Source organism: Protopterus annectens, chromosome 6.part0 (assembly GCF_019279795.1).
Source record: "Protopterus annectens isolate FY-2018-M chromosome 6.part0, PAN1.0, whole genome shotgun sequence".
Taxonomy (NCBI): Eukaryota; Metazoa; Chordata; order Ceratodontiformes; family Protopteridae; genus Protopterus; species Protopterus annectens.
This window is the reverse complement of record NC_056737.1, coordinates 804263689-804278570: the sequence shown is the minus strand read 5'-3', so window position 1 is coordinate 804278570 and position 14882 is coordinate 804263689. Positions and strand designations below refer to the sequence as shown.

The following is a 14882-nucleotide window of genomic DNA, read 5'->3' as shown; positions in this document are numbered from 1 at the left end:
CCCCTGCGTTCTCTCTTTCAGAATCTCATATCACCTTTGGGGTTCACCATGGCTTCTGGCTAGCTCTAATAGTTATACTCTTGGTATTTGGTACCCCATCAACACAGTTTGAAGTGTATGCCATCACTACTTTAGTGTATTTATCAATGTTCAGATGCTGATTCACTGTGGCTGCCTCCTTGAACATATCCCAGTTGATTCTTTCAAAGCAGTCTTGGAGGGCTTCCATAGCCCACTTGGGCTGTACCCTGATTTGTTTCTTCATGGGTTTATCTCTAACCAGTGCAGGTTTGTAAGCTGGCAATAGCAAGATGGTATAATGGTCAAGAGTTTCCCATCTGTGAAGTTACACTGCCTTATAAAAACTGTTAACAAATATTGGTCCTTATTCAGGGCCGTTAAATATTTGGTAGACTTATTAGGACAGGCACCACATGTAGTTTTCAAAAAGAGTAGGAATGTCAAGAATATTTGTGAGGGTCAGAGAAATATTAATAGAAGGCAAGGAAAGGGAATGTTGAAATGCAGAATCTGCACCCAATGTAAATATATATTAGAACCAAAGGAAATTACATTGGGACCATACAATCTCATGTTAAACTGGTTGAAGCATGTAATTGCAATTCCACCAGAATGCTTTATGTAGCACTTTGTTTCCCCTGTGTCTCAATTTATATTCATAAAACATATTGTGTTTGAACAGTAGAATTTATGAGCATACTAATGAGATGTGGAATAAGAATACTAGTATGCAATATATAAATACTCTTTACCATGTCCTGATTTCAGTATGTTTAAATTTTATGTTTCTGAAAATGTTTGAACTTTCATGTAAACTGCTGTAAACCTGAATAGTATGGCTTCTGACTGTCTTATTCTATTGTTTATATAATTTCTGCCTTCATTTCAAACTGAATTTAAGGATGTAAAATAATAAGACCCCTAGAATGAGGTGGTGGCCTTGTCTGTCATTAAATTTACTTCACTCATTACTTCAGACTGCATTTATGCAACATGTATTAATATGAAATATCACTCCTAGATGATCTGGTGATAGGTGACCCTGGCTTTTGCCTATCCATAAAGTTGAACCCTTTTCTTTGCAAGCATATAGCATTATGTCTTCCCTCTTCCACCAGCTGCCATTTCCATGTTTCCCATTCCACATTAACTTTCCTCGGTTAGCTCACCAACTTGCCTGTATGATCCCTCATATGATAATCCCCTACAGTGGCAAAACGTCGTCCCTAATCATCGTTCTGGGCTCCTACACAGTTGCAGCTCCCCTCTTTTAGCAACCATTAGATATGCAAATACCTTTGTGTGACATTGACTTATTTGCATATTTACTTTGAAGTTTGCAGTTCCAGTGCACCTGATGCTCAGTCAGTAGAGTAGCTAGGGCTGGGTGAGAGGGACAACTGCCCCTGTTGCAGAGTGTTGGGGTGAGCGATCAGTTGATTTCTCTGTGTGTGGTTTAAACCATTGCATTGTAGCAAGCAGTTTGCTACAGTTTAAAAGTAAAAAAAAAAAAAAAATTCTGTGTAGCAACTGTTTGCTACATTTGCATCAAGCAATTTGCTACGGGTCTATAGTATAAACCCAAACACTTACCTTATCGAATCCCTAAACGTTGACCCGTCCTTATCGAAACGCGAAAACATTGAACGTCCAGAAGAGCGAAACCGGAAACGTCGAATTGTCATGGTTGGCCTTCTGCGGTGTAGCTCCGTAAGGTAAGTGTGCGATAATTGCGGACCTGAGGGTTAGGGTACGGGTTAAGTTAAGTGCTTACATGGTGGTATATGTAAGATTTAGTCTAGGGTTAGAAGTAGGGTTTTTGTTAGTGTAGGTATGTGGTTTATTAAGTTTGTTTGTGTAAGTAGTATGTAGCAGGCGGTGGGGTGGGACAAGTATGATAGTTCGACGTTTTGAATTTCACAGTTTAGGGCATTCGGTGTTTATGCGCTTCGATGAGGATGAGTCGAAGTTTAGGGATTCGATAAGGTAAGCATTCGAGTTTATAATCTAGACCCATTTGCTACAGTTTGAAAAGAACAATGTTTTTTAAACTAAAATGAGCGCTGTATTGCTGTGTGTTGGTAGGGTATAAACTGTTTGCTGCAGTTTAAAAGAAGAAATCATGTGGACCTGAATGGTTGATGTGCCAGTATAAGGAACATTCTTTTTTTTCCCCCTTTTCAGTGGAGGAGTTGGTGGGGGTGTTGATCTAACTGTAATAATCTGATCTTAAGTTGAAGAGCTGAGGGAGTGAGTCCAGGGAGATGGTTGAACCAGCTAATCTTTTTTGTACTTCAGTTGTTCACCTGCTTCTCATTGCAACCGGAAGATGTTCTTCCACCAGAATGTAAACAGGTGAAACTTTACCATATCTTTCACTGAGTGGTAAGCCTGCTGATCAGAAGAGCTCTTCTTTTTGAAGCTAAAGGTATTTAACTTTCCATCCAAGAACATTATGCACACCTGTGCTTTGATAATGCACCTTCATGCCTACTTTCAGTTGTTATGTTCTGCTTTTCATTGGAGGGCCAACTTATGGTTCTCAGCCACACTTTAAGGTAATTTTCTTCACCAGTTTTTGCCATTTATTCATCTTGTAGAAAGGCATTGCTTCCATCCTTAATTTTCTGTTCCCACCATGATCAAATAGTGCCCTTTTTTAACATATTTATGTGTAGTTTGTCTTATTTGGGCATAATATTCCCCCCGAAGCAGTTTTTCATTTTCCACTCAACAGCATGCCTTCCTCCATAATCTAAAACCAATCCCTGTCCCCTTACCTCTCCAGCCAAGCCCTAGTGTTATTCTTTCAACACTTAAGGCATATCCCTTCAGTCATAAATTATAGTGTAATACACTTTGCAGTTCTTTCCATACTGTGAATGTTACAGTTTTTTGTACCATGCAAGCAAATGTGTTGATCATGCCTAACAGTATTAAACTGAATGATACAGTTGTGGTGTCTTTAACTTGAGGCTGATGTGAGTTTTTTGGTCAGTCTACTACCCTAGTTAACAAACGGCAATTAAATCATCACTCGCTGCTAATTTGCTAACCCCAACCAAAGGGGGAAAAAGTGAACCATGTACTCTCCTGTCCTGACTATGCCTATTCCCGAACTGATACAGACCTAAAGGATTTTTTAGTTTTTAGGACAGAAAGACTTGGGCAGAATTTACAATGCCAGATACTTCCCAATGCCAACTATACATACCCATGACTGCAACCATCAAAAGATACTTAAGAGAAGATTGTATGTCTGATGCTGGGAAAAATGCTAAAATAATTCCATTGTTTAAGAGAGGCGAAACTCAAAAAGTTGCGAAGTAATAGACTGTTGCTATCCTGAACCCAGTGGCAACTTTGATTGAAAGGTACTGCATCTACAGCTGATTGGTTATCTAGCTGCATACAGCCTTCAAAGAGCTGACAGATTCATATTAGGGGCTGGATTCTCAAAACTTACTCTCAGTTAAGTGAGTTAGACTATCTGCAAATAAATCATTAATTCACACTGACCAATACTCTTCTAAAATTTGCCCCTAAATCTCAGTACTGAGTCTGTGAGGCAAAAGTAGCAGCAATTCTTCTAGACTACTTTACACCCTTATCTTGATGAACTATGCCCTGCTAATTATTAGGCTAAAGGAAGTTGGTTTTGGTAAGGAGGTTCTTCACTGTTTCGGAAGTTATCTTATGGAACATGCACACACAGTTTGTAGCTTGGTGAAACACTCTGGATCTATTATAATACACACTTAGTAGATATTCAGGAATCAAAGTTAGGAACCATAGTTTATTACTGTTTACAAGCAGAATGTTCCAGGCCATGGGAGGTGAACATCTTTTATAATAAGTAGATGACTTGGCACTGTTGATCCTTTTGCATAGTGGTGATTAATATCAACACATTAGCAGTTGAGCTACAGTATGGATTCTGTAGCCTGAAGCAGTTGGCTACAGCTTAGTAAACTTCTGCTCACTAAAAAATAAACAAATAAAGTAGTGAGTGAAAAACAATCTATATTGTAAGAAACTACCTGTCACATGAGTCAATGGCTTATTAGGTTGTATTAGTTTAGAGGTGAAATTATCTGTAAACAGTACCTGATAGCAAACTTATATTAAAAGGTCATATTACTTTTAACTGTTGAAGACTAAACAAAAGAAAATACAAAATCTGAGAAACTTGAAGCTTTTGATAAGGGATCTGGATAGCAAGATAAAAGCAGTGCAAATGTTTTTACTTCCCTTTTGTTTTATGTAGAAGTAAGGCATATTTTATCAACTAGCAAAGTTATGGATAATTAATCAAGAGTTGAAAGCATTTATTTGGAAAGGAAGTGTTAAGTGGAATAAGTTGATCCTCCCCATAGAATAATGTGCTTTTAGGATTACCTGACTTGAGTGGATACTTTAGAGCTATGTGGTTAAGGCTCATATACATAACAAAAGGGGAAGGTTATATGTCAATGTGGAAAGGGATGATGATGAAATGGGGGAGTTTTGAGACATAAGGGAAGAGTTGGATTTTGGATGCTGAGCCTTAAGGAGAATAATAAAAAACATGCAGAATATTATATTCTTAAAGTAGCAGAAATTAGTCTAAGAACTAAGCCATTACAAGAATGGAAAAAGGAGATTTTGCCAGCTGGGATGATTGCAAGTAGGGGTATAGAAAATAGGCAAGAGGGGTCTGGAATTTACTGTTGAAAACTGGCAAAGGAACTAAAGTATTGAGAACAAATAACTAGAAAAGGAAAGGTAATAGAGTAGGATGAGGCCAAGCAGAATTCTTGACTGCAGTTTATAGACTGCTATCCCTAACAGGGATAAACATATGAGTATAGGCAAAGAGAAGGGGTTAGGAGAGTGCTAGGTGAAAAACCAGCTATGGTAGAGTTTTAAGTTGAGTCTAGAATAGAAGCTGCTGCTAAGAAAGTGATAATTGCTAAGGTGTATAAAGTATAGGTGATTAAAAGAGATTGTGAACAGAGACTGGAAAGAGAATTTACAAAAGAACAAAAGGTAGGACATTTATATGATTCCCAAGTATATAACAAAGTCCAGAAGGTTCAAGAGTTGTGTTTGGAAGTGTTTACATAAGTATATTTATACCCTTAGCATATATCATAGAATTTTCTTAAGCTAGACAGTAAATGCTGGAGGTGTCATGGGAAAGAGAGGGGGAACTGGGAGCATTTTTTTTGGGAAGTATAATGTGTCGTCAGTTTAATAATTCCCTGCAGTACTCTGTCAGAAATGTTGTGGGAGCAATTGGCTGTACCTTTAATTTATTCTTTTGAGCTGGGACCAGGATATGAATTGCCTTGATATACTAAGGTCTTACTAGGTTTTATATAAAAAAAACAATTACTAGAAAATGAAAATCAAAATGTAAACTGACTGCAGTTCAAGTACTGAATATTGGAAAGGAGATAAAAGAATTGTAGATGCGGTCTTTAGAAAAGTTAGACTGACTTTAGAAAAGGAATGGATCAAACTACATAAAAATAAATTAAATTTATAGGAACAACACATACAGAATAATGTTCAAGAAGTGAAACGAGGTTTAAAGGAGGCTAGGAACGGAGCAAGTTATGTAATGTTGGAGTGAATGATAATTGTTAAAAAGAAATAAAACATAGGTGTAATTTATAATTCAGGCAAATGAAAAATGTTAATATAGTTTTTCTTTTTATTAATGTATACTTGCCAATGTCTTAAGTGACAATTTAACAAAGGCATTAAAAACAGAAACAAATGCATTTAAGTAGCTCTCCGCTAAATCAGACCTTTCCTACTGACAGTGGCTGAGGCAATTGTACTGACAAAAGTATTCTACCGACTGCTTGACTCTGTGATGCATTGGGTTAACACCGTAACTGAGGCCTGACAACCTGGGTTTGACTAGTAGCTTGTTTTGCTGTAAAGGCTTGGCAGTTTGAGTGAGTGAGTGAGTGAGTGAGTGAGTGAATGGATGGAACTGACTTTACTGACCTAGAGACAGAAAGGTAGCTAAACCCACTTCATTGCTTAGCCCAAATGACAAGCTGAGGTACTGCAGGCCGCAGCTGGGATTTAGTCACAGTGGCACCACTGTGCATCTTCTTTGGGTGTGTCATCCCACCGTGTAATCATTCCAGTTCCAGGGGGAAAAAAGACACTTTTTCATACTGCTTTTATTTTGTATCTCTTCATGCAAACTAGAGCTACTGGAAAATCTGTCTGCTATAGTGTAGTGCAAGTCATATCCTCCTTGGTGCCTCTGTGGTTTTCAAAAGAGAAAGGGGGCTTTTTTCCCCTACCTCCTATAACTACTATTTCAGAAGAGGGTGATGAAAAGAATTTGATCTGTATGTGGTCAGATTATCTCTGTCCTTGATTTGCATGCAAATTCTGATTATGCAGAGTTCTTTTGTGGTTGTCCCCCACCCCGCGAAATGGAGTGAGCAGATGAGTCTACTTCACTAATGGGGGGGGGGGGGCTGGTCTGAACCTGCTGGATGTCTAGTGTGCAGAACTTTGCTGCAGTATAGCTGGAGGAATGGACTTATGTGTATGATACTTGCATGAATCCCAGTAGTAAAGCAGACTGCAGAAACTGCAGCCACCATAGAGAAGTTATGGCTGACTGGTTTGGACTAACCTCACACATGTGATGACCTACTCTCAGCACCTGACAATCCCCTCTGGAAAGGAACAAATTGGCCTCTGGACTCTTATACCAATCAGAGGAAAAGTGGAACATAGAACTCCTGCCTTGGTCAGGAAATGATTTGGCAAACTCTCACTGCTAAGGATGAACTAATGGGTTTGTGTGGCACCAGGAAGGGGATAGAAGATAGTCATTGAGGTATCTAAAATCATTATTTCATTACCACGACCATCAATCACCTGCTTCCAGAAAACAGATGCTCCTGTGACAGAACACTTCTCTGGTCCTGTTATTGATCTGTTTGTATCAAATGCATTAAAAGTGCTGAATGCGTTCAACATACTGTTTACATGTAAGAATAGCAAATGTATAGACAGGTGTGCAAAAAACAGCTCTATTACCTTGACTATCTAAGCCATTTTAATTAGTTTAATTTACTTTTTTGGTCAGGATATTCATCCATGCATTGTCCATTTTCATTACAGGCTTGAGAGAACATCCAGTTTACATGTTAGTGACATTATTATTTGAAATATACATGTGTTTTTTGGCAAATAGATATTAAGCAGTATGATAGTATGAAATTGTGTATTTACAGTAGTGTAGTATTTATAGTCATTAGCAGAATCATGTGCAGTTATTTGGTGGTGGGCAGTTATTATATAATACACCATATGACACAGCAAAGGTAAAATCATAAGTAGTAATTATATATTTACATTTTGATGACCTCTCATAAAGCATTAGCTGCAGTTCCTCTAACCAGTCATGCCACACCCGTAAATTTCCCCTTGGTTATCTCTTGCCTTAATGTAGATATTTAGCTTATAATGACTACTTCGTCACCTCCCACTGGTTGTATAAGTTCTGTCCTCTCATCAGTCCAGCTCTTAGTAATACCATTTTGTAGCATTCTCAACATTACAAAAAATACGTACTAAATCACCATTGTCTGCACAATCTGAGCTGCACAGTCTGAAACAGATTAGAAATGTATTTATCCCTAATGCTTGTGCATTTTATATTAATAGCCCTTTTAAGTCCAGAATGAGAGTTATATAGTGGAGAATGACCAAAAATGCTCTGTGTCATGCCCAAAATTTCAAAGACGTGTTAGGTCTGTTACAATACAATAAACCTAAAAATACCTGCCCAACACAGAACATCTCAGTAAGCTTGGTCTTAATTGGATGTCTTATGTCTCAGTGGCCAGGTTATCACCATAGTTTGCCTTAAGTCTGTTTCTGAAGATCATAGATTCAGGCTGTGGAACAGATTCCCCATCCGTGTTAAACAAAGCTCATCCCTCTCCGTATTCAAGCTTAACTTGAATCTGTAGATGGGAAGCATAAAATTTACCCCAGGTCTGTCCCCTGTATTACTAATGGAAAGAAGCAGCTCCTAAATGCTCTAGCCCATGCATGGGTCCCCTCAAATTATCTATGTTATGATTCCAGTTGTTCACATTAGTAGTAATATAATTATCTACCATGCGATGGGTAAGGCTAATGTAACACAAATGTGATAGGTTAATTAGCCTTTCTGTGTTGGAGGGAAGCCTTCTAGTGTATCAGTGGGAGTGGTAAGCATTAGGTAACCTATCTACCACATAAGGAGTGGTTTCTGGCCCAGAAATTGTAGTTATTGGCCGTTTTGGGCAGTTTTTCCATCTCTCTCAACTTTCTGATTTAAAAGTCCATATTTGCACTTTTCTTCCCTTTCCGCTAACTAGTCTAGTCCAGATACATTTTTTCTGTATCCAGGATGGTTTGTAAGCTCCTGAGTCCCCCTAAGCCTTTCTGTGTTGGAGGGAAGCCTTCTAGCTTATCAGTGGGAGTGGTAAGCACTAGGTAACTTATCTACCACATAAGGAGTGGTTTCCAGCCCAGAAATTGTAGTAACTGGCCGTTTGGGGAGTTTTTCCATCTCTCTCAATGTCCTGATTTAAAAGCCCGCATTTGCACTTGTTTACCCGCTTTCCTGTAACTAGTCTAGTCCAGATACAGATTTGCTGTATCCAGGACTGTTTGTAAGCTCCTGAGCCCCCCCAAGCCTTTCTGTGTTGGAGGGAAGCCTTCTAGCTTATCAGTGGGAGTGGTAAGCACTAGGTAGCCTATCTACCACATAAGGAGTGGTTTCTGGCTTAGAAATTGTATTTATTGGCTATTTGGGAAGTTTTTCCATCTCGCTCAACTTTCTGATTTAAAAGCCCGCATTTGCACTTGTTTCCCCCCCTTTCCTGTAACTAGTCTAGTCCAGATACATATTTGCTGTATCCAGGAATGCTTGTAAGCCTCTTGAGCCCCCCAAGCCTTTCTGTATTGGAGAGAAGCCGTGTAGCTTATCAGTGGGAGTGATAAGCATTAGGTAGCCTATCTACCACAAGAGGAGTGGTCTCCGGCCCAGATTTGTGGTTTATTGGCCTTTTCGGCAGTTTCTTCCATCTCTTTCAGCTTTCTGGCTTAAAAGCCTGGGTTTGTGCCTGTTTCCCCCCTTTCCTGTAATTAATCTAGTCCAGATAGAGATTTGCTGTGCCCTAGACTGTAAGCTTCTGAGCCCCCCAAGCCTTTCTGTATTGGAGGGAAGCCTTCTAGCTAATCGGTGGGAGTGGTAAGCACTAGGTAGCCTATCTACCACAAGATGAGTGGTTCCTGGCTCAGAAATTGTAGTTTGTTGGCCATTTGGACAGTTTTTCCATCTCTTTCAACTTTCTGGTTTAAAAGCCCACATTTGCTCTTGTTTCCTGCATTTCCTGTAACTAGTCTAGTCCAGATACAGACTTGCTGTATCCAGGACTGTTTGTAAGCTTCTGAGTGGTGCCAGAGTCTGCTCTTCAATTTTTCCTGTAGATCTACGAGTTCTCTCCTCTCCTGCACTTATATTAGCTTATTAGTCTAGCACTTTACCAGACTTCTTGTAGCAATTATTGTAGCACACAGGTGCTACCGACACTAAACATTCTACAAGGAAACAGATCTAGTACTTATCAATGCCCACCCCTCCAGGCATGTCTAAAGGTCAGTTCCCTGTGCTTTCTCCTATTAACCTGGTGAACATGGGCATCCTGAGGCAATGTAGCAACTGCCTCATGTACACCAACAACCCTCTCCTCTTACCTTCCAATGCTCAGACTTGTGAGAGATGCACTTATATATCCAAATTGGAAGCCGTGCACTCTCCAGCCAAGACTTGAATAGCTGGTCAGGAGGAGAAGGTCAACACTTGCACCACACTACATGGAACACATAGCCCTCTGGAACACACACCAGCACTGCCTTCACATAAAAATGCAAACCATACACCCACCTTTGCGGAGGCTCTCAATAAGAATCTACTCAAGCAGCAGAGACCTCCAAGGCATAAATTCACTCGACCACCACAACACAACACTAATCATGCGACACATAACTCTCCTAAACAGTGTGGTACTCAACCAAAGCCCCTAAAGCAGAACAGCATACCCAACACACTAGTCATAGGTGACTTGCTAGTGAGACACACTGATGTCCCACTCACTAGGTTGAATAAGGAGAAATTGACAGTCAGCTGCCTGTCAGGTGCCAGGATCTGGCACATAACGCACTCACTCAGGTTGCTCAACAACAGGTACAAATATGACTCTGTCATTGTACATGTGGGTGTGAATGACTTGAGATGTACCTTCCTGGACTACATGAAAAAAGACATGGTGGAGCTCTCGGATTATATAGCCCAGGCGGGTATGACCCTACCCCTGAGCAGCATCCTACCATCACCCAGAATGATACCACAGTACAAGCAGAAAATGATTGATTTCAAAAATTGGCTAAGTTTCTGGTATCATTCTAAGGGGATCCAGTATCTGTCTGCCTGGGATAAGATGATTGACAGACCTCAATGCTTTGCCAGAGATGGCCTGCATTTGTCACCCCTGGGCTCCCGGATACTGGGTATGCTGTTTGTCTTTCTCACTGAAGAAGGCTATTGAGCCGAAACCAATTTGGTTTGGGTGCTGGGGCTTTTTTTCCCTCACCCATGATACTGCATAGTTGGGCATATTAAATTGTTATGCCACACTTTGTGCTGGCTCAGTTATTTTTGAATTTGCTTCTGGACTTTAGAGGCTTTGCACTTGCCGTACATGCAGGTTTGCATTGACTTTGGCTTCCGGATACTGGCCAAGGTGCTTGCCACCTCTATAGTGCCTTTTTTAGGCGGTGTTCCAAAGACCAAATTACCACCATAACAATTACAAACAAATGTAATCTGAGGGTCATGTTGCTCAATGCTAGAAGTCTAAATCTCAAAATGCACTCGCTCGAGGCACTCCTTAAAATGGAGAACATCGACATTTGTGCTGTAACAGAGACCTGGTTCAAGGCAGCAGAAAGCACCCCTGCACTACCAGGCTATAACTCATTCCGCACCTTTCGGCCCTAGAACATGGACCGAAGCTCCAAAGGCGGTGGTGTTTCCATATTCATAAAGGATGTGCGCACCTCCATACTGGTAGCCCAACATAATGCATCAGAGATACTTCAGGTGCAGCTAACACTGGGTAAGACAGCAATTCAGGTTGTAGTCTGCTGTAGGTCCCCAACCATGTCCCAAGACTCGCACTCCATATTCCTGAGCACCCTGGCGAATGTTAGGGTCCAACCTAACACTCTCTTACAAGGCAACTTCTATTACCCCTCCATTAACTGGGTAAACTACTCATGTGCCAATACACTTGCCCAACGTTTCCTGGAGTACATTAATTCCAATGACCTGGTGCAGCTCATTCTTACCCTCACTACAGATAGCAACATCCTTGAGCTGGTCATTACTAACATGGGCGACCGTTGCTCTACACCAGTTGTCAGCTCCTTCCTGGTTAGATCTGACCACAAACTAATCACCTTGGAAATCCACATCCCCCCCCCCAGCAAAGGTTACCACCATGAAAAACTTCTCCAAAGCTAACTTTGTGATTTTAAAAACAGAGGTGGCTAACTTCACGGCACCCATGCAAATGTAGAATAGTTGTATGACCACAGATTCATACACCAATGCACTGTACAAACATAAATGCATGGATCTCGCCATACCCAATAGAAACAAGACATTCTCCTACAAAAAAAGGAAGCCAATCTGGTAGTCCCCTGCCATAAACAAACTCTACAACAGAAGGAGAAAACTGATGCAGAATAAGGTGAAATTCCAAGACTGGAAAAACTCCCTTATCTGCCTCAGCAAAAAGATGAGATCCCTCATCAAATCTTCTAAAGCTAGGTATGAAAACAGAATTGCAGCAGATAGTAAAGACAACCACAAGGCCTTCTATAGCTATATAAAGAATCTCCATGGCAATACCCAGATTTGCTCTGAGCTACTGCACAATGGTACCTCCTATACCGAGCCAACAGATGTTGCCAGTATACTGGCTGGCAGATTCAGTACCAACTTTACCCCTCCCCCCCAAGGGCCAATCACAATACCAGTAGATTGCCAGGCACCCAGTATTACTGCTGCAAAGGTTAAAACAGCACTGTCCAAGGCTAAGAATACAGCTTCTATGGGACCTGACAATATCCCTGGTTGTGTTCTATATGAACTACAGAGTGAACTGGCACCTCACCTGTATAACCTGTTCAATCACAGCCTCACCTCAGGCTTTGTCCCTGCCGAATAGCGCACTGCTACAGTCATCTCTTTCCTCAAAGGAGGAGTGACTATAGAACCTGGGAAAGATTACCCCATTAGCCTGACGAGACTGATATGCAAAGCTGTGGAACGCATCACCATGGACCTAATAAACAAGGATATAGGGAATCTCCAAACTCTGGATCCCACACAGTTTGGTTTTGTGAAGGGTAGATCATGCCTGCTCAACTTGGTGGACTTCTTTGAGTCAGTCACCAGAGCTGTGGATGAAGGCAAGGTGGTTCATACAGCCTACCTTGATCTGGTCAAGGCTTTTGATACCATTCCCACTCAAGAATCATAGAAAAACTCACTAAGCTTGGCATCAACCCATATATCACTAGGTGGGTTGCAAACTGGCTCACAGATAGAACCCATAGTGGGAAAGTAGCTGACTTCAAGGACTGCCAATTAGTCATGAATGGAGTCCCACAGGGTACGGTCCTGGGTCCTCTCCTGTTTGGTATCTACTGCTCTGAAGTCTAGGCCAACACGAACAAACTGTGGCTGACAAAGTTGGCAGACGATTGCAAGTTGGGAGCTATTATTAACTCCCCAAGTGATGTTGACTTCCTACAGAATGGCCTCACTGTCACCAACGACTGGTGTCAGAACCATGGCCTTTAGCTGAATGCCAAAAAATGTGTCATCATCCCGTTTGGGGAATAAAATGATTCCCATGACTTACCACATTGATGGTGGTCCACTGAACACAGAAGGCATTATAAGAGATCTGGGCACACAGGTGGACAGCAACCTCTCTTTTGATCACCACATTGCCAGTGTGGTCAGAAAGTCCTTCTGTGTGGCACATTTCATTACTAAGGGTTTTGCATCCAGGAAGAAAGAAGTCATTGTCTCCCTCTGCTTTTCCCTCATTAGGCCAGTCATTGAGTACAATGCCCCATTTGGCATGTACCTCACTAGACACCTGCAACAACTGGAGAGGCTGCAAACGTACCTCACAAAGAGAATCCTAGGCCTTAAATACTTGTCCTATTTGGACAGACTCAAAAAACGCCAACTATTCTCTGTCTCATATTGCCTACTTAGAGGCAATCTCTGCTTGACTTACAAAGCCATGTCTGACCCAGCTCTGTTAGAAATGCTACATCTAAAGAAATCCCAATCCCTCTGCACCACACATTCCAGAGAACTCAACCTCATTACCACAATTAACAGAACATGCTGGAGGGACAGGTTCATAACCAAGAGACTACAGACTTCCCATATATGTCAAGCAGAGCACCTTGTTGACCCTCTTCAAGAAAACTCTTGAGGAGTGGATAGGTAACAGAAAATTCATCCCGGGGTTAACTCCAGTGGCTCTACTTGACAGAGGCACCGGGAACTAAGTTCGAGTGGCACTATGCCAGGGTAATCCTATGGCTAGGCTTGTAAAGGCCCCAGGGCCATTAGCCTAGTACACACCTATGAACCTATGAAAAGGGAAATTGGCCATGTTTAAAATGGTCCACAAGGGCAGCTAGCCTGGTGCCTATGCATCTATAGAGGAGTATAGATTCTTGTATTTGCCATTTTCTGATTTTTCTAGCTCCCATTTGCTACTGCTTCCCTCCCTTCGGTGTATAGTAACTTATTGCAAACATGGTGAGGTCACCAAAATAATCGGGGAAAAAAATTTACTGTAACTGTATCTCAGAAGATGTAAATATTCACCCTTCTCCAGCAGCATTTCCTGGAGATGCAACATCTGATGCCTGCTTGATCAGATTAGTTAAATTCTTCACATTCCAACAGTATACTGATAAATCCATTCTTCCATTTTGAGAAAAAAAAACTGCATTACTGAGCCAGACGAGTGTGCCAGACGTCTTAAAAATCAGACCCCCTTTCACAGTCTGGTGGCACCAGTACCTTCTAGTAGCCATTTATAGCCCCCATTCTCAACAGCCAGCCACTTTGTTCTTTACCAGTCTCATCTGTCTTGTTTTGGACCAGGCTGAATAAGCTTGGAATGTTTTTAATATCTTTAGTCATAAAAAGGTAGGTCAACTAGAAACTCCTTTAATTGAAGATGAAGATCTGTCTAAAAAAAAAAAAAAAAATTAAAACCACAAAGTTAATATCACTGTTGGGAATACTGAAGCTTTTTGAATCATAGTAGCAATTTGTATTACATGTAACCATTCAGTGAAACATTAATTTAAAATATGGACTGCATACACCCAATGTGTAAAATACCTAATTTGGCAAATACATAGAAGTGTGAAAACAATGGAATTTTTATTTGTATTAATTTGTTTATTTTTAGTTAACATTTGTTTACAGGGAAAGTCCAACTGGGACAGGGCCCATTTTCACGGGAGGCCAGAGGAGAAGCACTCTAGATACATGCCTTCAGAATGAGGGTGGAAATGGAGCACCTGGAGGAAACCCACACAAACACAGGGAGGACATGCAGACTCTGCATAGAAGGCACCCCGGCCGAGAATTGAACCGGAGAACCTCTTGCTGTGAGGCAACAATGCGAACCGCTGCACCACTGCATGACCCAATTTCAAAATGCAAATTTAAA

The 14882-nt window shown here is 41.0% G+C and overlaps 1 protein-coding gene across 1 annotated transcript in view; it reads left to right on the top strand.

Annotated features, from left to right (window-relative positions):
• SLC38A6 (solute carrier family 38 member 6) overlaps positions 1-14882 on the top strand; it is a 1040054-nt gene that overhangs the window by 733810 nt on the left and 291362 nt on the right. The window contains 1 exon segment of the mRNA XM_044074482.1: positions 7421-7444. Within this exon segment, the coding sequence (XP_043930417.1) occupies positions 7421-7444 (24 nt within the window).